Source organism: Dipodomys merriami, unplaced genomic scaffold (genome assembly GCF_024711535.1).
Source record: "Dipodomys merriami isolate MVZ:Mamm:240054 unplaced genomic scaffold, mDipMer1.0.p SCAF_10, whole genome shotgun sequence".
NCBI classification, from domain to species: Eukaryota; Metazoa; Chordata; class Mammalia; order Rodentia; family Heteromyidae; genus Dipodomys; species Dipodomys merriami.
This window is the reverse complement of record NW_027202271.1, coordinates 20,931,581-20,953,698: the sequence shown is the minus strand read 5'-3', so window position 1 is coordinate 20,953,698 and position 22,118 is coordinate 20,931,581. Positions and strand designations below refer to the sequence as shown.

General features: G+C 46.7%; 1 protein-coding gene across 3 annotated transcripts in view; it reads right to left on the bottom strand.

Moving 5' to 3' along the window:
- Positions 1-4,997: 4,997 nt before the first annotated feature.
- Rbms2 (RNA binding motif single stranded interacting protein 2) overlaps positions 4,998-22,118 on the bottom strand; it is a 50,267-nt gene continuing 33,146 nt past the window's right edge. For 2 of the 3 annotated variants that reach the window (XM_070043371.1, XM_070043361.1), the window contains 11 exons: positions 21,906-21,997; positions 19,450-19,607; positions 14,747-14,826; positions 14,528-14,637; positions 14,224-14,270; positions 12,591-12,684; positions 10,645-10,722; positions 8,831-8,941; positions 6,337-6,417; positions 5,683-5,769; positions 4,998-5,216 (listed from right to left, as the gene is read on the bottom strand). In XM_070043371.1, coding sequence (XP_069899472.1) covers positions 5,689-5,769; positions 6,337-6,417; positions 8,831-8,941; positions 10,645-10,722; positions 12,591-12,684; positions 14,224-14,270; positions 14,528-14,637; positions 14,747-14,826; positions 19,450-19,607; positions 21,906-21,997 — 932 coding nt within the window. In that variant the 3' untranslated portion in view covers positions 4,998-5,216; positions 5,683-5,688. The remainder of the gene's footprint in view (positions 5,217-5,682; positions 5,770-6,336; positions 6,418-8,830; positions 8,942-10,644; positions 10,723-12,590; positions 12,685-14,223; positions 14,271-14,527; positions 14,638-14,746; positions 14,827-19,449; positions 19,608-21,905; positions 21,998-22,118) is intronic. The other variant, XM_070043370.1, reaches the window with a different exon arrangement.

Genomic DNA, 22,118 nt, shown 5'->3' with positions numbered 1-22,118 from the left:
GTTCCTGGGGTAGCAAATACAGGCCCATCACCAACAAGCCAGGAGCCAGTGGCTTACACCTGTAATCCTAGCTACTCAGGCTGATCTCTGAGGAGCACAATTTGAAGCCAGCTTGGGCAGAAAAGTCCATGAGGCTCTTAATCTCCAATTAACCACCAGAAAACATAGTGGGAGATGTGGCTCAAGTGGTAGCTAGCCTTGAGCACAAAGGGCTCAGGGAGAGTACCCAAGGCCTAAGTTCAAGCCCCAGGACTGACTTGAGAAAAAGAAAGAAAATACACCAACACTCTGGATTTTATGTTTTATTTAAAAAAGCCAAAATGAAGCTCTTACCAAATTATAGGTTACAGGAAAAGACAAAGGGTCAGAAAAGGGAAGAAGCTAGAAAGGTGGTATTGGCCTAAACATGGGTAGAGTATAAAACTAGAGGTCTCTGCATAAGGAAAAACACGTACAAAATGTGTTTTAAGTATAAATTAAACTCATTTCTTCTCCAGGTGATAAGTGCACACAACAGAGGATCCACCCACTCAATGTGGACAAAAAGGGTATGTGTTGGAGAGTCAACACCAGCATGAGGAGGGGGGGAAGGGGGTTGGTCAGGCTGGAAAAGTTGAGAATCTCATCTCCCTCTAGGCTGGCAGCAATTCCTCAACCCTGTAGACAAATGGAGTTGAGGTAGAGAAGGAGCATCTGCTTCCAGCACTAACTAAAATTACTAACTCCCTCTTTGGTGTTTGCTTACCTTCTCATTTGGTAGCCCCACTAATGAATTCTCCTAAATTCTAAGCTCTGCTCTGATTGTGGTAGTCTGGGCTAACCAACCATTGTTATCCTAAGTGGTCACCACTCAAGTCTCCCCATAGTCTGCCACAGATAGATCCTACCAAATAGACCTGTCTGGGGTTTACACTCGTGTAGGACGGTCCGTGAGCCAAAAATACACAGAGAAGACATCCCAGAAACAACCATTAGGAGAGTCTGCATTTGTTGATGCGCCCTTTCTAGCCCCAGCTTCCTAACCCTCATGAAGACAAGGACAAGATGCAATATAAGTCAGGTGTTGGTGCCCTTGTTGAATTGTGAGGTTGAGGTAGATAAGTAACAAGGATGAGGAAGTTTGGGGATGGGCTTGTTGGACATGCTTATTGGATAGGCAGGACAAAGCAGTGGTCACAGGTGATGAGAGCACCCAGCTTCCTCATGTGAAAGAAGAGAGCTGCAGGCTAGTTTTAGCTGCTGAGGGAAAACTGGAGGGGGGGGGTGAACAGCTGAATAAACTTCTGGAGTCTGCTAATGCTTGCAAAGACCTAAAGCAAGCTGTCTCGAAATGGAGTAGCTGATTTTAAAGGCAATCAGGAAGAATTCATGTAACAAGGCACAAAACTATAGAACCTATAGACAGGCTATGATGACCCCGCCTGTTTCTCTGGCGTGCACTATTCGAGGCCTGGAAGAAGATAGGGCAAGTTTGGACCTGACTAACCCATCCAAGTGTTGCTCTTGGCTAAGGAATGCAAACTGATAATGCTGCTGTCCTGATAGGAGCTATGCTGCCGTGTTCCCATAAGGTGGGCTCCTGTTGAGGAGCAACACTGGTTCTTTGTTGTTGATGAGGCTCTCTCTCCTGTGTAGTAGCTTAGGCTGGCCTTGAAGTTGTCCTGTCTGCCTCCCAGCATGCTGGGATTATCAAAGGATGCCACTATATTCGGTTTGCAATAGTCTTTTCTAGAAGCCACTGCCAAAGACCCATGCAACATCAGCAGGGGCTCTCACCATGCTTCTGGTGGGGCAACAGCCCAGATTTAGGTCTTGGCTTCAGCAACTTGATGTAGTCACAGCGAATGAGCCCTGAAGACACTGGAAAATGGAGAAAGGTGAATGAAGCTTACCTAACTTGCAAGGTGAGTAGGAGGAGGAAGGGAATAGGGTGGTGGTGGCCTAACCAGAGGTGAGCAGCAAAGTCTGGTCTTCTGCCTCAGTGCAAATACTATCATTTCCCACCCCTGTCTATTCCTGATGAGGGCAGTTACCTTCTCTGAGCCAGTGGGCTTCCCAGACTGGCAGCTCTTCAAATTCTTTGGTTGAGAACACAAAACTAACCATGTTCCCCATCATTCCTGTGCCTTCCTCATGGGCTTCTGTAACCTCAAAGTCAAATCTCTTTGGGGTCTGAGAGTAGCAGTCATAATGGCAGGGGATGAAATGGGCTTGGGGCCTAGTGAAGGAACAGGCTCTGGTAGTTTCTATTAAAACAAAAACCAAGAAAAGAATTTTGAAAGCAACTGTAATAAGTGGGGGTGAGATGCAAAAGACAGGAAAAACCTGACTGTAAAGACAGGATTCAGAAACACTAGGCATAGTGTTTAGCCCTGCCTTTCTCCAGTCACACCCACCATCAGAAATCAGCTTTTTTAAAAAGGGAAAATAGGAGTATAGACCAAAAGCACCAAAAAGAAATTCCTCAGTGGGGGGGATTAGCCATGACAAAAACAACTGCAGGCTCCCCCCTCACTCCCATGTCCATACCGGCCCCAATCAGAAACACTCAGATTCACATAAGATGGTAATTAGAAAACTTACACAACGCATCTGATCATATTAAGCACAGAGGAAGGAGACGAGCGTGACTTCTAAGAGGCAGACAGAGCTGCAGTGTCATCGGGGTTATGGGAACCCTCCCCCACAAATAACCTACCAAGACTCCTCAATCTACCTCCAGTCCAATGAATAGACATCTGGGTTTTTCTCTTAATGGCCTCCCACAAGAAAGTAGCTCTGCTGTACTTCTGTTTACTAGGGGCTAGGGACACAAAAAAGAATTATCCAGTTAGGCTACTGGGTTTGGATAAGCCTTTCCTGCAGAACCAATGAGAAAACAGTAGCCAGGTTTTTTTTGTTTGTTTGGTTGGCTTTTTGCGCTTTACCTTTGTATCTTCCCAGTGGTCCAACTCCCTTACTGGTAGGACATACAGAGGGACAATATGGAGCTAGGGAGGGCTGGAACCCTCAATTCTGGGGTGAGAGGCAAGGGGGAGAAAGCTAGACCCCAAGTTCTGCATACAGAGACTAAGCCACAGTTTTTCTCCTCTGCTCTGACACTGTCTTCTGAGCTCCTTTCTCCTTAGCTCCATCACTTGTTTGCCCAATTGTCTCAGGAGACATACCTGGCCCCAACACCAAGGGGGACTTTGTGTGGGAGCAAGTGTCTGGGAGAAGCCAGGAATAGGATCTTACTTCCTAGTGGATGGGCAAAGCTTTCTCCTACCTGTCTCTATGTGCAGTCAGGTCTTGCAGAAGATGACAGTTAAAAGACCAGAGAGATTTTAAAATGTCTTTCCTGATCTTGTGAAGAATGAGGTGGGATGTAGATTGCTCTTTTCTCCCCTACCTCCTCCCTGTTGGCCTTCTACAAGAAGGAAAATTATTTCTGATGTGCTGGATCCCTGGAGAAGGGGTCCAAATATACCAGAGCAGGGGTAGGGGAGATTACTCAGCACACTTAGGAGAGCTCTGTCCATGTTCTGTCCTTGTCCCACCTCTATTCTTTCAAGCCAGATGTGCTGGCCTGTGCACAACAGCAATGCACTATGCAAGGATGGCTCTTGCATAGAGATGTCAAAGGTTACAATAGTTCCATCCCTCCCAACCAGGTGTAGTAATGTCAAAAGGCACTTTGTGTCCAGGATGCAGGTTCACCTGACTCCCAGAGGGCAGAGAAGCATTGTTTTCATCAAAGCACTAGTGATGTTTTGAGCCAGAAAAATCTTTGACGGTATTTGTACACCATAGGCTAGCCATCAGCATCCAGGCCGACACCAACTAGATACCAGTAGTGCACACAACCATCCTTGGGCATGGCAATGAAAGATGTCAGATATCAGGAACCATCTCTTGGGGGATAAAGCCACCTGCAGTCAAGAACCACTGTTCCATGGGTGAAACAGCAGGTCTTCCCCAGTGGGAAGGAGGCTGATGTGTATTCGGCAAGGTCACAGCTGCAGACAGTACATAATACAGCAATGAGCTGCAGGGAAAAACGAGGCTGAGAGACCCAGCAGAAGATCCTCCCAGGGCAGGAGAGCAGACATTCCTGAAAATCTGAGGCTGGGAACAAAGCTTCCTATGAAGGTGGTAGGCTGGGCAGTGAATGCTAGTCACAAGCCAGTAAGTCTGTCATTCCAGAACTTGCCAGGAAAGAGGCAAATTTGATTCAAGGATGGTTTTTGAAGGTCGTGAGGTGGTTTCTTTTTTCTTTTTGTGCCAGTACTGAGGCTTGAACTCAAGGCCTAGACACTATCCCTTAGCGCTTTCATTCAAAGCTGGTATTCCGCCTCTTGAGTCACAGCTCCACTTCCAGCTTTTTGGGTGGTTAATTGGAGATAAGACACTCATGCACTTTCCTGGCCATGATCTTCAGATCTCGGCCTTCTGAGTAGCTTAGAATTACAGGTGTTAGCCACGAGTGCACAGCAGGTGAGGTGGTTTCCTGGAGCCTAGTTCACAGCTGCGCTTACTGTAGCCAGACTCTAGTCTTTTCTTCCCAGGATGGGACAGCGCCGGGGAGCAAGCTACTTCCTCTGGCTGTTAGGATTCTACTTTGTCCTTGCCCATTCCTTCTCCACCTCCAAATTTACAGGAAATTTCATTCAAAAAAGAAATTCACAAAAACTAAAAAAAAAAAAAAGCAAAGCAGGAAAGCTCAGCTATATGGAAAAGAAAAACAGAACAACTTGGATGAGAGAAAGCAAACCAAAAAAATGTGTAAAGAGGAGACTGATGTGAGCTGAGAGTTTTACAAAACAAAGTCTGCATATTTCTTAAACACATACACACATATCAAAAAAAAAAGTCCATAACCAAACTCAGCAAGCAGGCTGCTTTGTCAGCCTTCTAGCACCATGTCTTTCTGTTTTTTGTTTTGGTTTAAAGAAATAATTCCAATCATTTTAAAAGCCTTCTCAAATCACGCCAATGAATAATTAAAAAAACAGTTCTTCATGCAGATGAGAAGCTCCAGCCGCCATGTCTCTTTGGGGTAGGAGAAAAGTACATTGCAATAAAAACAAAGCAAAAAACTTTCTTTGCAAAAGAAAAAGGTTTCTTTGATCTCCTTGAGTGTAGCACATAGAAAAAGTGACAGGTGCCCAGCCTCCGTCAGCAATGAAGAAACAGCACAGGGCAGGAGTGTCAAGGATTCTTCTCTTGGCCCAGGTCTGTGAAAAATGATGCCCAATCGTTAGTCCATAGTACAGTCTACAGATGGTAACTTGCTTAACCCTTGAGTCTGGGGGTGTTTCCAAGAATTTTCTCTGTTTGTGTGTGTGTACACGCATGCAGGCGAGTGCCAGCTCTGGGGCTTGAACCTAGGACCTGGGTGCTGTCCTTGAGCTTTTGTGCTTTTGTGTGCAAGGCTAGTGCTCTACCATTTGAGCCACAGCTCTACCTTCTGATGGTTTAACTGAAAATAGTCTCTTGGGCTTTCCTGTCCAGGCTGGCTTCCAACCACAGTCCTCAGATCTCAGCCTCCTGAGTTGCTAGGATTACAGGTGTGAGCCACCTGTATTCTTTGCCTGGCTAAGAATTCATTTCTATTCAATGAATGGAAATTGAAGTGAATGCTAAAGGTAGCCTAAATCAGAGGCTGTGCTAGGGGCATGTCCCCTAGCTGGAGCTTCTTACCTGTCGTTACTTGCTGAACTGGAAAGAGTAAACCCCATGGTCTGAGGGTGTCTCCACTGCCACTTGATTTTGCTGGCCACTGTTCTCCTGCACCACAGCCAAGAAGAAGAGTCACTCACATAAAGTAGCCTCACCGGAGCCCACCACTCTCCTGTGAGGATGCACCCCAGCACCATACTGCAGCTGTACTGGGAACATTTCAGCAGCTCCTCAGTGCTCACAGCAACCTGCCCTCTTCCTAAGACATGAGGCAATTCAAGATAGTATCCTGGCATTAACCTCGCTGGCCATGACATAGACAAAATCTTTGCTTCCTATATATTTTTTTCCAGTGGTGGAGGAGCCAGTTCTGGGGCTTGAACTCAGAACCTTAGGGCACCTTTTCTGAGCTTTTTCACTTGACTAGTGTCCTACCATTTGAGCCACAGCTCCACTTCTGGCTTTTGCTTGTTAAATGGAGGTAAAAGTCACATGGACGTTTCCTGCCCAGGCTGGCTTTAAACCTTGATCTTCAGATCTCAGCTTCCTGAGTAGCTCCTGGTTCCCAGTTGCTTCCTATGTTCTTCATGTACCTCCCAGCTATTTGTGAACACAAAATCAGCACCCTGGGGAGAGGAAGGTCCTTTCCTCACTGTAAAGAAATGGTGCGCTTACCTCCACTGAAACGTTAGAAGAAGGCACAGGTGGGTACTGGGAGATGTAAGCTCCTTGCATAGTGGCAGCTGTTGGCATGTACTAGAATAAAAACACCAAGAGGTTACAAAATGGTTCTTGGTGGTGGGGGATAGCAGAAGTGCTATCTCAGGGCCTCATGCTTGCTTGGCTCTTGCTCTACCACTTGAGTCATACCTCCAGCCCTGATTTTTGCTGCTCATTTTTGGAGATGGAATCTAGCAAACCTTTTCTGCCTGGGCTGGTCTTGTGATCCTCCAGATCTCAGCCTCTTGAATAGCTAGGATTATAGGCATGTGTCACTGATTCTCAGCTCTGGGGAGCTTTATAAAATACTAATACCAGGAAACAGAGATTTTTTTTTTTTTTTTTTTTTTTTTTGCTTATGTGGTGCTGAGGAATCAAACCCAGGGCCTCATGCATGCAAGGCAAGCGCTCTACCACTGAGCCACCTTCCCAGCCCATGTGTTTCTTTTTGTTTTGTTGGTCAGTCGTGGGGCTTGAACTCTAGGCTTGGGAGCTGTCCCTACACTCTTCAGCTCAAGGCAAGTGCTCTACCACTTGAGCCACAGTGGCATTTCCAGTTTTCTTAGTGGTTTAATGGACATAAGAGTCTATGGACTTTCCTGCTTGGGCTGGCTTTGAACCTTGATCCTCAGATCTCAGCCTCCTAAGTGGCTAGGATTACAGATGTGAGCTACCAGTGCCCAGCTAGAGATGTGTTTCAAGAGAGCATGAGAGGGGCTGGGAAGGTGGCTCAGTGGTAGAGTGCTTGCCTTGCATGCATGAGGCCCTGGGTTCGATTCCTCAGCACCACATAAGCAAAAAGAAAAAAAGCTGGAAGTGGTGATGTGGCTCAAGTGGTAGAGCGCTAGTCTTGAGCTGAAGAGCTGAGGGACAGAGCCCAGGCCCAGAGTTCAGGCCCCACGACCGGACCCAAAAAAAAAGAGAGCATGAGACACTGAGTTCAAGCCCCAGTACTGACACAAAAACAAAACCTGATAGAGATTCTAATTTTCTTTGTCTCTGTGCTGCCTTTTTTTTTCTTTCTTTCTTCAGTACCAAGGTTTGAACTCAGGGCCTGTTTGCTAAGCAACACTTTTAACCACTTGAGCCATGCTCCAACCTACATACTTCTTAAAGCATTCCAGGTGGTGCTAGCACTCTCTGGCATAGAAGAGCATCTAGCTGCATGACTGCTCTTCCTTACCACCTGCTGCTTCCTCCTGCCCCTCACCCTCCTGCACAGAAAGCCCCAAAGAAACCTAATGCACTTCATCTTTTCTTCCTGTTACTATTTGGCCATGCATTTCTAGGAAATACGAATCAGGTCTTTTTTTTTTTTTTTTTTTTGGGGGGGGGGTCCGGTCGTGGGGCCTGAACTCTGGGCCTGGGCGCTGTCCCCTCAGCTCTTCAGCTCAAGGCTAGCACTCTACCGCTTAAACCACAGCGCCACTTCCAGCTTTTTTCTTTTTGCTTATGTGGTGCTAAGGAATGGAACCCAGGGCCTCATGCATGCAAAGCAAGCGCTCTACTACTGAGCCACCTTCCCAGCCCCATGAATCAGGTCTTAAACTGACCCATAGTGGCTGGGAAGCAGGTAAAGAGGGCTGGCTGGACTACATTCTGGTTTATGGATTATTTTTACAATTTATCTCTAATTCTAGGTGCCTTCAATGACACTAAAGTGATTCCACCCTATTTATGCAGAGAAATTTCACATAAGTATGTCTTGCCCTATAGGAATTTATTCTTACTTCATTTGTTTATTTTTTGTGCCACGTTAGGACTTGATCTCAGGGCCTGGGTGCTGTCTCTAAGCTGTTGTTTTGGTTTGGTTTGGTTTTCTCAAAGCTAGTGTTCTACCATTTGAACCACAGCTCCATTTCTAGATTTTTCTTTTCTTCTTTTTTTTGTTTTGTTTTGTTGGTTATGGGGTCAGAACTCTGGGCCTAGGCCCAGCTCTTCAGCTCAAGGCTAGCACTCTACCACTTGAGCCATAGCACCACTGCCAGCTTTTTCTGCTTATGTGGTACAAGGCAAGCACTTACCACTGAGCCACCTTTCCAGCCCCTCCAGCTTTTTCCTTAATTGAAGGTAAGAGTTTCACAGACCTTCCTGCCCAGCCTGGCTTTGAACCACGATACTCAGATCTCAGCTTTCTCAGTGGTTAGGATTATAGGTGTGAGCCCTGGTGCCTGGCTTATTTATTTATTTGTATGCTAGTCTGAACACAAGGCCTAGGTATATTCCATTAGCTTTTTTACTCAAGGTGCATTCTACCACTTGAGCCATAGTCCCACTTCTGACTTTTTGGTGATTAGCTGGAGATGAAAGCCTCACCAATTTTCCTGCCTGGGCTGGCTTTGAAATGCAATCCTTAGATCTCAGCCTCCTGAGTAGCTAGGATTATAGGTATGAGCCACCGGTGCTGGCTGCTGTATAGGAATTTCTGTTTAGAAATAGATTGCTTTACCGTGCCTGTGCTGCTGAGCGAGAGGTGGCCCAGTTGCTGGGTAAGGGGTCCCATCATGGAGGCAGGCTGGAGAGAAATGGGATGATCCATCCCTGGTGTTAGAACTGAGCCCTAGAAGCCACAACAAAGGAAAATGTTAGGTAGCAGCACTCATTGAAGCTGCCTGCAGCAGAGATTGAAGACATCTAGGATCAGGGAAAGCAGACTTTTTTTTTTGTCGGTCATGGGGCTTGAACTCAGCCTGGGTGCTGTCCCTCAGCTCTTCAGCTCAAGGCTAGCGCTCTACCACTTGAGCCACAGCACCACTTCTGATTTTCTGAGTAGTTTATTGAAGATAAAAGTCTCACGGACTTTCCTGCCCGGTCTGGCTTTGAACCGTGATCTTCAGATCTCAGCCTCCTGAGTAGCTAGGATTTTAGGTGTGAGCCACCAATGCCCAGTAAACAGACTTTTTTGTGTTCTGGTACTGGGGGCTTGGATTCAGGGCCTGAGTGAGCCATCCCTGAATTCTTTTGCTCAAGACTAGCACTCTACCGTTTGAGCCACAGCTCCAGTTCGGGCTTTTTACTGGTTAGTTGGAGAGGAGAGTCTCATGGACTTTTTCTGCCTGGGCTGGCTTTGAACTGTGATCCTCAGATCTCAGCCTCCTGAGTAGCTAGGATTACAGGTATGATTCACCTTCATCTGCACCCAACAAAGACTTTTTTCTTTTATTTTTTGCTGGTCTTGTGGCTTGAACTCAGGGTCTGGGCTGTGTCCCTAGGTCTCTCTGTGCTCAAGATAGCATTCTACCACTTTAGCCACAGTGCCACTTCCAGCTTTTTCTGTGTATGTAGTACTGAGGAATCGAACCCAGGACTTCATGTATGCTAGGCAAGCACTCTACCACTGAGCTACCTTCCCAGCCCACAAAGACATTTTTTTTTTGGGGGGGGGTCCGGTCGTGGGGCCTGAAATCTGGGCCTGGGAGCTGTCCCTCAGTTCTTCAGCTCAAGGCTGGCGCTCTACCACTTGAGCCACAGCGCCACTTCTAGCTTTTTTCTTTTTGCTTATGTGGTGCTGAGGAATGGAACCCAGGACCTCAAGCATGCAAGGCAAGCGCTCTACCACTGAGCCACCTTCTCAGCCCCAAAGACATATTTTTAAATCTTGGAAATTAAAAACTCCAGTGAGAAGCAAGCCATCTCTGAAACAGGAACAAGTACTCTGTTCATTAGATGGGGGAGAACTTTGTCCAAGGATGAACTCACAGAATTTAAGGGCTTCTAGTTGAGTTGCACCAGACACTGTGTCAGAACTCACACCCACATTTCCTCAGATACTGTGTCAGAACTCACACCCACATTTCCTGTCATCCAAGCCCTTTGTCTTTGTTGTTGTTGTTGGTTGTGGGGTTTGAACTCCAGGCCTTGGCACTATCCCTGGTTTTTCGGTGATTAATTGGAGATAAGAGTCTCACATTGGCTGGGAATGTGGCTCAGTGGTAGAGTGCTCACTTAGCATGCATGAAGCCCTGGGTTTGATTCCTTAGTACCACAGAAAAAGCCAGACGTGGAACTGTGGCTTAAGTGGTAGAGTGCTAGCTTTGAGCAAAAGAAGCTCAGGGACAGTGCCAGACTCTGAGTTCAAGCTCCAGGACTGGAAAAAAAAAAAAGATCTCACAGACTTTCCTGCCCAGGCTAGCATTGAACCACAATTCTCAGATCTCAGCCTCTGGAGAAGCTAGGATTATAGGCATGAGCCACCAGCACCCGGCCCTTTGTCTTTTTTCATATCAAATTGTCTCTCTGGCTTTGGCCCATGGGGGAACTCACTGAAGGCTGCATGAGGTATGACTGGTGGTGCATCCAGGATGGGTTAGGTACTTGTAGAGGCGATGTCTGTGTCATTCTCTGATGGAAATAAAAACAAACAAAAAAAAATGTCATTCTTCTTAGAAACCACTGTTCAGCTCCCTGAGCAGCAAAGTCTTCAAAAGCTGAAATACCCCATCAGAATGCAGCTGTTCCAGCTGGGTACCAGCAAGATGCTTATTTCCAATTAACCAGCAAAAGCTGGACATGGAGGTATGGCTCACATGGTTGAGAGCTAGCCTTGAGTTGAAAAAGTCAAGTAGGAACATGAGGCTGTGTTTAAGCCTCAGTATCAGCACAAAAAGAAGAAAGCAAAGACACCTGTGGCTGAGAGGGAACTCCTCCCACATTGTGGGAGGAAGTGAATTGACACAGATCTTGTGGAAGAATCTGTCAACTTTTCTAAAACTAAAAATCTATATACTATTCAACCTAGCAATCCCACTCCTGGGACTCTAGCTTCCAGAAGTAAAAGCATAGATTTCTATGTAAGAACAGAGGTATAGAAATGTTTCTGGAAAGCTGGGCATTGGTGGCTCACAACTGTAATCCTAGCTACTCAAGAGGCTGAGATCTGAGGATCGCAGTCCAAAGCCAGCCTGGGCAGGAAAGTCCAGTGAGACTCTTATCTCCAATAAACCACCAAAAAACCTGGAAGTGGAGCTGTGGTTCAAGTAGTAGAGCCAGTAGCCTTGAGCTAAAGAGTTGAAGGACAGTGCCCAGGCCCAGAGTTCAAGCCCCACAATGGACAAAAAAAATGTTTCTGAAGCCAGGTGTTGGAGGCTCATGCCTGTAATCCTAGTTATTCAGGAGATTGGGATCTGAGGATCATGATTCAAAGCCAATCCAACCAGTAAAGTCCATGAGACTTATCTCTAATTAACCACCAGAAAACTGGGTGGTGCTGTGGCTCAAGTGGTAGAATGCTAGCCTTGAGCAAAAGAGACCCAGGGTCAGTACCCAGGCCCTGAGTTCAAGCCCACAACTGACAAAAATTAAACAAATAAACAAATCATTAGAGCAAAACCCTCTATAGTAGAACTGTGGCTTGAGTGGTAGAGCACTAGCCTTGAGCAAAACAAGCTCGGGAACAGTGCTCAGTCCTGAGGTCAAGCCCCAGAACCTGTATACACACACACACACACACACACACACACACACACACACACACACACACACACACACACACACACACACACACACACACACACACACACACACACACACACACACACACACACACACACACACACACACACACACACACACTATTTTTACTAGGCTCTCTGGGTAGGGCCCCCCTATGTATATTTCTATAAACCCCAGCTATTGCTGAGACCTCACACAACTGTCACTAGTCAAAGATACACTAAATAAAGAGGCTACAGTATAAACTTAGCATGCTTTGATTTTTGTAAAATAAAATGATTCCCCAAACCTTGTGCATATGTAGATATCCATTTGAACTATAACATGGAAAAATGCAGGCCAAAAGAAAATGAACATAGGTTTACTTGCGTGGAGAGCAAGAAAAACATATACACCAGGTACAGCCGGGCACCAGTGGCTCACACCTATAATTCTAGTTACTCAGCAGGCTGAGCTATGAGGATCACAGACAGAAAATCCTTGAGACTTTTATTGTCAATTAACCAGCAAAAGGCCAGAAGTGGAGCTGTGGTTCTGCTAGTCTTCAGTGAAAAAGCCAAACCAGAGCATAAGGCCCTGCCTGAGTTCAAGCCCCAGTACAGGTAAAAAAAACAAAAAAAACATATATACATATATGTATATCTACATTGAGTTTAATATATACAGAAGAAAAACCAAACAAGTAGTTTCTAGCCTTATAATCCTTTATCTAAAACATGTGATAGGGAAAACCAGCTCTCTGTGGGGCATGAGCATACCTGATAGGAAGACACAGGAGACGGCAGATAAGGAGAGAGTGCAGGCTGAGCCAGCATCCTGTTGGGAGTGATGTTATAAGGCGCTGGGTAAAATCTGCAGAAAAGAAGCTGATTCAGTGAGGAGCCACAGGAATGCACAAGGAAAGGGCCTTGATTGATTAAGGCATGATCTCTTCCCACTAACTCTATTTGAAAATAAAAATCAATACCATTGCCATTTTCAGATGTCTTGATCATATAAAACACCAGTGCCCGCTATGTGCAGTGGCTCAAACCTCTAATCCTAGCTACTTGGGAGGAATTGTGGTAAGAGACCAATTTGGGCATAAAAGTTTACAAGACTCGGGGCTGGGAAGGTGGCTCAGTGGTAGAGCACTTGCTTTGCATGCTCGAGGCCCTGGGTTCAATTCCTCAGCACCACATAAGGAAAAAGCCGGAAGTGGCGCTGTGGCTCAAGTGGTAGAGCACTAGCCTTGAGCTGAAGAGCTGAGGGACAGTGCCCAGGCCCAGAGTTCAGGCCCCACGACCGGACCCAAAAAAAAAAAAAAAAAGTTTACAAGACTCAATCTCAACTAATGCTTGAACACAGTGGTATGTGTTTGTCTCCCTGCTAGAGCGCAGGGAGGGAGCACAATGGCTGGGTGCTGTGCTGCATACCTATTACCCAAGCAACATGGGGAAGCCAAGTAGGAGGATCACAATGCAGCCCAGTCCAGGCATGAAGATCTTGCCTCAAAAATCACTAATAAAAAGGCTGGAGGCCAATGGCTCATGCCTGTAATCCTAGCTACTCATGAGGCTGAGATCTGAGGATCGAGGTTCAAAGCCAGCCCAGGCAGGAAAGACTGTGAAACTCCTATCTCCAATAAACCACTAGAAAATGGGAAGTGGTGCTGTAGCTCAAGTGGTAGAGTGCTCCCCTTGAGCTGAAGAGCTGAGGGACAGCGCCCAAGCCCAGGGTTCAAGCCCCATGACCGACCAAAAAAAACAAAAAACAAAACCCACTAATATAAACTGGGCACTGGTGGCTCACACATGTGATCTTAGGTACTCAGGGAGGGAAGCTAAGATCTGAGGATTGGAGTTCAAAGCCAGCTGGGGCAGGAAAACCCATGAGACTCTTATCTCTAATTAACCACCAGAAAACCAGAAGTGGTGCTGTGGCTCTAAGTAGTAGGGCTCAAACCTTAAGCAAAAAGAGTTAGAGACAGTGCCCAGGCCTTGAGTTTAAGCCCCACTGGACACCCCCCACACCCCAAAATTCACTAATATAAGCCAGGTGCCGATGGCTCATGCTTGTAACCCTACCTACTAGGAAGGCTGAGATCTGAGGACTGAGGTTCAAAGCCAGCCCGGGCAGACAAATCCAAGAGACCTTTATCTCCAATTGGCCAATAAAAAGCTACATGTGAAGGGGTGGCTCAAGTGGTAGAACACAAACCTTGAGCAGAAAAAAGCTAAGCAAGATTTTTGAGGCCCTGAGTTCAAATTCTAGTACTGGCATACAAAAACATTAAAATAAAATAAGCAATATAGAAAGAGGGAAACTCAAGTGTTATAGCACCTGCCTAGAAAACACAAAGGCCTGAATTCAAGCCACCTTACTACCAAAAAGAGAGAGAAAAAGTTTTACCCATTCTGAAGCGCTGTGGTTGGGTCATAGGTCAAGGCCATACCTCCCTATAAAGAAAAGAACAGTTCAATCCCAGAATGCCCAGGTTCTAGTGTATGCAGTTCATCCAATCAAAGTCCCAACACGTCCCATTCCAGCTGCTCCTGAATTCCATTGACGATGCAGGCTGTAGAACCACGGTCCTAGCACACACCAAAGCATGATGTGGCCAACACCTCTCAGGGATGTCTATAGCTCTCCAGCTTGCCAGGGTCATTCTACTCCTGTGTCCTCAGTCCTGATTCCTCAGAGGAAGGTCTCTTACCATGTCTCCATTCCTTGGCCAGGCCCGTCCATTTTGCACAAATTTTCCTTGGTTCTGTCGTTTCTTTGGTCCACCATCAGCAAATTTGCAAAGCAAGGGATCAGATGGTGCTGGCAAGACAGAGAACAGATAGATGGCTGAGTGTCACCACTAAGCTGCTCACCACGATCTCCACTGGGAGGAGCCACCTTCGGCTCTTAGCGTGGTTCCCCGCCTTACCTGGCACTCCAGGGGGTGTCTTAATATATTTTCCATTAAAGTGGGTGATGATGGCTTCACACTTCTCTGTGGACTCCATCCTAAGGAGCACAAGAAGGGTTAGGCTCTCGCTTCTCCAGGATCCATGCTAAGTCAGAGAAAGCCCAAAGTTCCCAGTCCCCACGTTCTCCAGAATGAATGACCAGAAACTCAGGTTTCAAGGTATCTTGTAGGTATCCCCAAGCTAATGGTCTCCACAGGAAGCTACTGTAGGGGATCCTCAAAGAAATAATGGAAGTCTTCAAGGTATACTGGGCCTAAAACTCAGGCCCTTGGTGCTGCCCCTTACTTTTTTGCTCAAGTCTAACACTTTATCACTTGAGTCACAGCTTTGCTTCTGGTGTTTTTTGTTGGTTAGCCAGAGATAAGAGTCACAGATTTTCCTGCTTGGGCTGTGATCTGCATATCTCAGCTTCCTGAGTTGCTAGGATTACAGGCATGAGACACTAGTGTCTGGCTCACTTGCTCATATTTAAATTAAATCTTGGTATATTTTCAGTGCCAATAACCACTAAAAATATGAGCCATTCCAGTATGGGACATAAATGTTAAAAAGGCCTCAAATAGAATCTTCTAGAGAAAACCACACCTTAGGAATCCTAGCTCGGTCTCCTTCAGTGACCTCCATGTATACTGTTTTCAAAGGTATGCATGCAATGTTTCAGAGCCTTGGCTTCCTGTAAACTCCTACCCTCATGTGCAGAATGAAGACTCAGGATTCCTAATGAGTAAGGCCCAGTCACCTTTCCCAATCATTCCTCTCAACTAACTTCTCCCCTATCCTAAAACTCAATAGCAGAAGCCTGGCACTGGATTGTGGTTCTTAGCTAGCCTGAGAAGAAAAGTCTGTAAAACTGTTTCTAAAATAACAAGCAAAAAGTTGGGCTGGAGGCATATGTCAAATGATAGCGCACTAGTTGAACAAGGCCCTGAGTTCAAACCCCAGCAAAACTCAACAGCAGGGGCTGGGAATGTATCTTAGTGGTAGAGTGCTTGCCTAGCATGCATGAAGCCCTGGGTTTGATTCCTTAGTACCACATAAACAGAAAAACCTGGAAGTAGTGCTGTGGTTCAATAGGTAGAGTGCTAGCCTTGAGCAAAAAGATGCTCAGGGACAGCATCTGAGTTCAAGCTCCATGACTGGAAAACAAAAACAAAAAGAACCCTCAACAGTAGGAATGGAAGGATGAGGTCTAAATCCCTTTTTATAAGTCAGATGGTTTCCAATCATCTGCTTCCAATGCAATTGGAACACTTCAGATTACTGTTCAATGACAAGTTAAAAAAAATTATCGCTGGGCACTGGTGGCTCATGCCTGTAATCCTAGCTACTCAGGAGGCTGAGATTTGAGGATTGAGGTTCAAAGCCAGCCTGGGAAGGAACATCTGTGAGACTCTTATCTCCAACTAACCACCAGAAAACCGGAAGTAGCACTGTGTTTCAAGTGGTAAAGCACTCGCCTTGAGCTGAAGAGGACAGGGACAGGGTTCAAGACCCACGACCAACAAAAAAAAGCTAAGGGACAGTGTCTAGTCTCTGAGCTCAAGTCCCAGGACCAGCAAAAAAAGGAAGGAAGGAAGGAAGGAAGGAAGGAAGGAAGGAAGGAAGGAAGGAAGGAAGGAAGGAAGGAAGGAAGGAAGGAATAGGGAAGCAGAAAAAAGTGATGTGTGGTCTAGAACTCTTGTTTGATTATACCCAGGCCTGCCAGCAGGTGGTGCTACCCAGCTACTTTATCCCTCTGGGGAAGGACATTCCTTTCGTGAATCTGAGTCCACTGGAAGTTCTTGCCAGACAGGACAGTGGAAGACAAGACAGGATTCTCAAATCACTTAGTCTAAAAGTTTTCAAACTTCAAAAAACAGTTATAGGGGCTGGAAAGGTGGCTCAAGTGGTAGAGCGCTAGCCTTGAGCTGAAGAGCTGAGGGACAGCACCCAGGCCCAGAGTTCAGGCCCCACAACAGACAGACACACAGACACAGAGACACACAGACACACAGAGACACACACACACAGACACAGACAGACAGACAGACAGACAGACAGACAGACAGACACACACACACACACACACACACACACACACACACACACACACACACACACACACACACACACACCAGTTACAGAATATCTTTTCAAATTAAACTTTTAAAAACATGGTGTAGAGGATGGAACCCGGGGCCTCTACTTTTTGTTTTATTTGAGACAGGATCTAACCTTGAACTCATTGTATTGCTTGAACTCAGAAATCCTCCTGCCTTAGACTCCTGAGTGCTGGGATTAATGTGCCAGCAAAACAAAATCTTATGATAAAAGCAGATTATTAGCCGGGCATTTGGGGGCTATACACCTGTAATCCTAGCTACCCTCAGGAGGCTGAGAGCTGAGGATTGAGGTTTGAAGCCAACTTGAGCAAAAAAGTTTGTGAGATTCTTTTTTTGGGGGGGGTCCGGTCATGGGGAACTCTGGGCCTGGGCGCTGTCCCTCAGCTCTTCAGCTCAAGGCTAGCACTATACCACTTGAGCCACAGCGCCACTTCCGGCTTTTTTTTTTCTGCTTATGTGGTGCTGAGGAATGGAACCCAGGGCCTCATGCATGCAAGGCAAGCGCTCTACCACTGAGCTACCTTCCCAGCCGCTGTGAGATTCTTATCTCCAGTTAACCAGCAAAAAGTTGGAAGTAGAGCTGTGACTCAAGTGACAGAGCATCAGACTTGAATGAAAAGCTAAGGGAGAGCATCTCAGCCCTGAGTTCAAGCCCTAGTGCCTGCCCCCCCATCATCTCCCCCCCAATAAAAAGCAGATTATTCTTTTGTGGACTCTACATCGTGGAAGCTCCTTAGCAATGACATTCGAGCCCAGAAGAGGGCAGCTTGGAGCACTCCACTCTAGGAAACAGGGTAAGAAAATGACTCATTTTGATTGAGAACCAAAGTCTGGTATCACTAGGGCAGTTAGTGACAGAATCTGTTCTAGAACGTAGGTCTTCCAACAGACCTGAAAAGATGGACTAGTCCTTCCACTTCATTCTACTGACCTCCAAGCCAGAAGGATCAGGCCTCTGTTCTCCTGTTGTAAGACTTAAGACAGATAGCTTTTCCCTAGAGAAACCACTGTATTCATGCATAAAATAGAGAATACTGACATGTACCGTGGCTCACACCTGTATTCCTAGCTACTCAGGAAGCTGAAATTTGAGGATCATGGTCATGGTTCAAAGCCAGCCCAGGCAGGAACATCTGTGAGACTCTTATCTCCAATTTGCCACCAAAAAAACAGAATTGGTGTGGTGGCTCAAGTGGTAGAGCACTGGTCTTGAGCTGAAGAGCTCAGGGACAGTGCCCAGGCCCCAGTTCAAGACCCACAACCAACAACAACAACCAAAAAAAAGAGAATATTTACCTCACAGGGTTGTAAAGAATAAATGAGGTAACAGATGGAAAAATTACTTAGCTAAAGAAATATGTATTTATTTTGTTCTGGTTGGGTCTAAATCTGGATCAAAGGAACAAAGGTCAAAGCCAAGCATCAGTAGGATGGTTCATGCCTGAAATCCTAGCTACTCAGGGGACTGAGATATAAAGATCGTGATTCGAAGCCATTCCAACTACTTGGGAAGCATAAATACAATTGCAGTCTGGGCCATTCCAGGCAAAGTCAGGAGATCCTGATTGAAAAATAACTGAAGCAAGCTGGTTGCTGGTGGCTCACACCTGTAATCCTAGCAACTCAGAAAGCAGAGATCTGAGGAACGTGGTTCAAATCCATCCTGGGCAGAAAAGTCCATCAGACTCTTATCTCCAATTAACCAACAGAAAACTGGAAGTGGAGCTGTAGTTCAAAGCAGTAGATCACTAGCCTTGAGCAAAGAGATCAGGGACAGTATCCAGGCCCTGACTTCAAGCCCGAGTGATTGATAAAAATAATAATTATAGAGCCTAGCTTATGACTATAATCCTAGCTATTCAGGAGGCTGAGATCTAAGGATCTCTATTTGAAGCCAGCCCTGGCAGGAAAGTCTATGAGATTCTTTTTTGTTGTTTTTTGTTGGTCCTGGGGCTTGAACTCTGGACCTGGTTGCTGTCCCTGAGCAATTCAGCTCAAGGCTAGCGCTCTACCACCTGAGCCACAGCACCACTTCCACTTCTGGTTTTCCGGTGGTTAACTGGAGATAAGTCTCACAGACATTCCTGCCTTGAGTGGTTTTGAACCTCGATCTTCAGATTTCAACCTCCTGAGTAGCTAGGACTACAGGTGTGAGCCACCAGCACACACCAGCTCCATGAGACTCTTATCTCCAATTAACCACCAGAAAACTGGAAGTGGCGCTGTGGCTCAAAGTAGTAGAGTGCTAGCCTGGAACAAAAAGGCTCAGGAACAGTACCCAGGCCCTGAGTTCAAGCCCCACGACCAAGAAAAAATAATTATAATAACTGAAGCAAAGCCGGCTGAGAGTGTGGCTCTCAAATGGTAGAAGCCTTACCTAATGAGTGGCCCAGAGCTGAAACACCAAAACTGCCAAAAATAAAAATGACATGAGCACTTACTGTTGAGTATTTCTGACCACTGACTTGGTATCTTATAGAGAGGAGAGACACAGGTTTTCTGGCATCCTAAGTGACCTTTTTATTAACTTTACCATTTCCCACTCTTACATCCCTCACCTGGCAAATCCAACCCCTCTGCTGGTCCCACTGGTGTCTCGAAGGATTCGGGTGGAGATAACCTGACCAAAGGGCTTCAACATCCCCTCCAGCTCCTGCTCGTCCATCGACAGTGGGAGGTTTGAGATGTATAAATTTGTGGGGTCCTGTTCCTGTTGCTATGGAAATAAAAGTGAGAAAATGAAGTTCCTATTTCTCATCTTCCTCTACACAATGACATTTCAAATAGAGACAGGAGGAAGCGAATCTTAAGAATTGTAGCATCCAGTCCTACCACCATGAGCTGGAGACTGAGTAGTCCAGGAAGAAAAAAAGGAGATTTAGTATTTGTAGTACAATCCCATGGAACAAGTTCCTGATGGCATCTGGGTGTCCCTTTAAGAGCCAGGCAGAGCAGGTCTCTCCCCCCCCCCCCCCCAGCCGCCTGTCCCTAAGAGCTGGACTCCTTCAACTGCCCTCTCCAGGACAGGGATGCTCTGAGGAATCTCCCTGCTCTCCTCCGGTCATGACAGAACCTCTGGGCAGGAATGCCTGTGCAGTGCAGTCACTGATGGAAGGAAAGCAAGAAGAGGGGAGAAGTGGACAGAAAAAGGACCAAAAGTGCTGGGCGCTGGTGGCTCACGCCTGTAATCCTAGCTACTCAGGAGGCTGAGATCTGAGGATTGCGGTTCAAAGCCAGCCCAGGCAGGAGAGTCCGTAAAATTCTTTTTTTTTGTTTTCTTTTTTGTCGGTCGTGGGGCTTGAACTCTGGGCCTGGGCCTGGGCGCTGTCCCTCAGCTCTTCAGCTCAAGGCGAGCGCCCTACCACTTGAGCTACAGCGCCACTTCCGGTTTTCTAGTGGTTTATTGGAGATAGGAGTCTCACAGTCTTTCCTGCCCAGGCTGGCTTTGAACCGTGATCCTCAGATCTCAGCCTCCTGAGTAGCTAGGATTACAGGCGTGAGCCACCAGCGCCCGGCGAGTCCGTGAAATTCTTATCTCCAATAAACCACTAGAAAACCGGAAGTGGCACTGTAGCTCAAGTGGTAGGGCGCTCGCCTTGAGCTGAAGAGCTGAGGAACAGCACCCAGGCCCAGAGTTTAAGCCCCACAACCAAAAAAAAAAAAGGCCAAAGTTCAACTCAGTGGGTCACCTGGATGGTACTCTGAGCCTCTAAATATCTGAGCTGTGGCCAAAGGTTATACTCTAGAAGGGGCAGAATGTGTACAAGGGCAGAAGCTCCTCAATTTATTTATTATTATTTTTTATTATTATTATTTGGTTGTGGGGCCTGAACTCTGGGCCTGGGCGCTGTCCCTTAGTTCTTCAGCTCAAGGCTAGTGCTCTACCACTTGAGCCACAGCACCACTTCTGGCCTTTTCTGCTTATGTGATGCTGAGGAATGGAACCCAAGCACTCTACCACCGAGCCACCTTCCCAGCCCAGAAGCTCCTCAGTTTTAAGAGTTGAGCTGGGCTCTGGTGACTCACACCTATTATCCTAGCTACCCATAAGGCTGAGATCTGAGGACTGAAGTGGAATTGTGGCCCAAGTAGTAGAGTTCTAGTCTTGAGCAAAAAAACCCTAAGAGACAGCACCCAGGCCCTGAATACGAGTCCCCAAGCCTGACAAGGAAGGAAGGAAGGAAGGAAGGAAGGAAGGGAGGGAGGGAGGGAGAGAGATTGGAAGGGAAAGGAAGGGAATGGGAAAGAAAAGAAGGAAGAAAGGGAAGAGAGAAAAGGGAAAGATGGAAGGAAAGAGAAAAAAAGGAAGGAAAGAAGGAAGAATTGAAGCAGTGCCTTTTCCTTCCAGTGGTCACAGCATCCTTAGGCCCTCTTCTTTCTCCTCAAGGTTGCTTTTTTTTTTTTTTTAAATTGTTACAGAAAGGGTGGCTGCCCTCATTAGCTTTTTTCAGAGTACCTGGAACAATCCCATCTAAATGGAAAGGGAAAGAGAAGGTTCTACTTTTCCTGTGTTCTGGCTGGAAAGGCCAGCGCAGACAAAAGTGAAGAGGAACTAGTGCTCCAATTCCCCCTCCCCAGCCCAGGCCCCGCCCCTGCAGGAGGCTGAGTTGGGAGGTGGCTAATATTGTTCTGAACCTCTGAGTTGCACAACTGGCTTGTGCAGGGAACGTTGCAAAACTATCACCATCTGTGTGGTAGGGAAGTGGGGCCAGGGTGGAGGCAGCAGGAGCAGCTGCCAGAGGCTAAGCCTCCTGCCCGCTAGATGAGAAGGACACACACTGTGGACAGAGCTACAGCCACAGACTGCATGCCATCTTCCTCCAGCAGCCCTGGGGATCAGGGGCCCCTGGTTCAGGCTATCTGTGGTTAGATGTTGTCAGAAAGCACTGCAGACAGCCCTGGCCTATCAATTTCATATGCTTGTGCATGTAGAAGAAGCCTTGGGCCTGGGGCCTGGGTGTTGGGCACAGTCCCTGGGGTGGGGAGTGAGGGACAGACATAGGTGGCACCTTACCTTTGCCATCTGGGCCTGTACACCGCTGGCTTTCAGGGCGGTTACAGCCTTTTGTGCTGCTGAAGGGCTGTCAAAATCCACAAAGCCATAGCCTGGAACAGGGAAACAGCACAAGGAGGGGGAGGTGTGAGCAAGGTAGGAGGCCCAGGCTTTTCAGGAGACAGAGGAAAAGTTAGAATCCATGTATGGGATGTGATAGGGAGAAAGAGAATT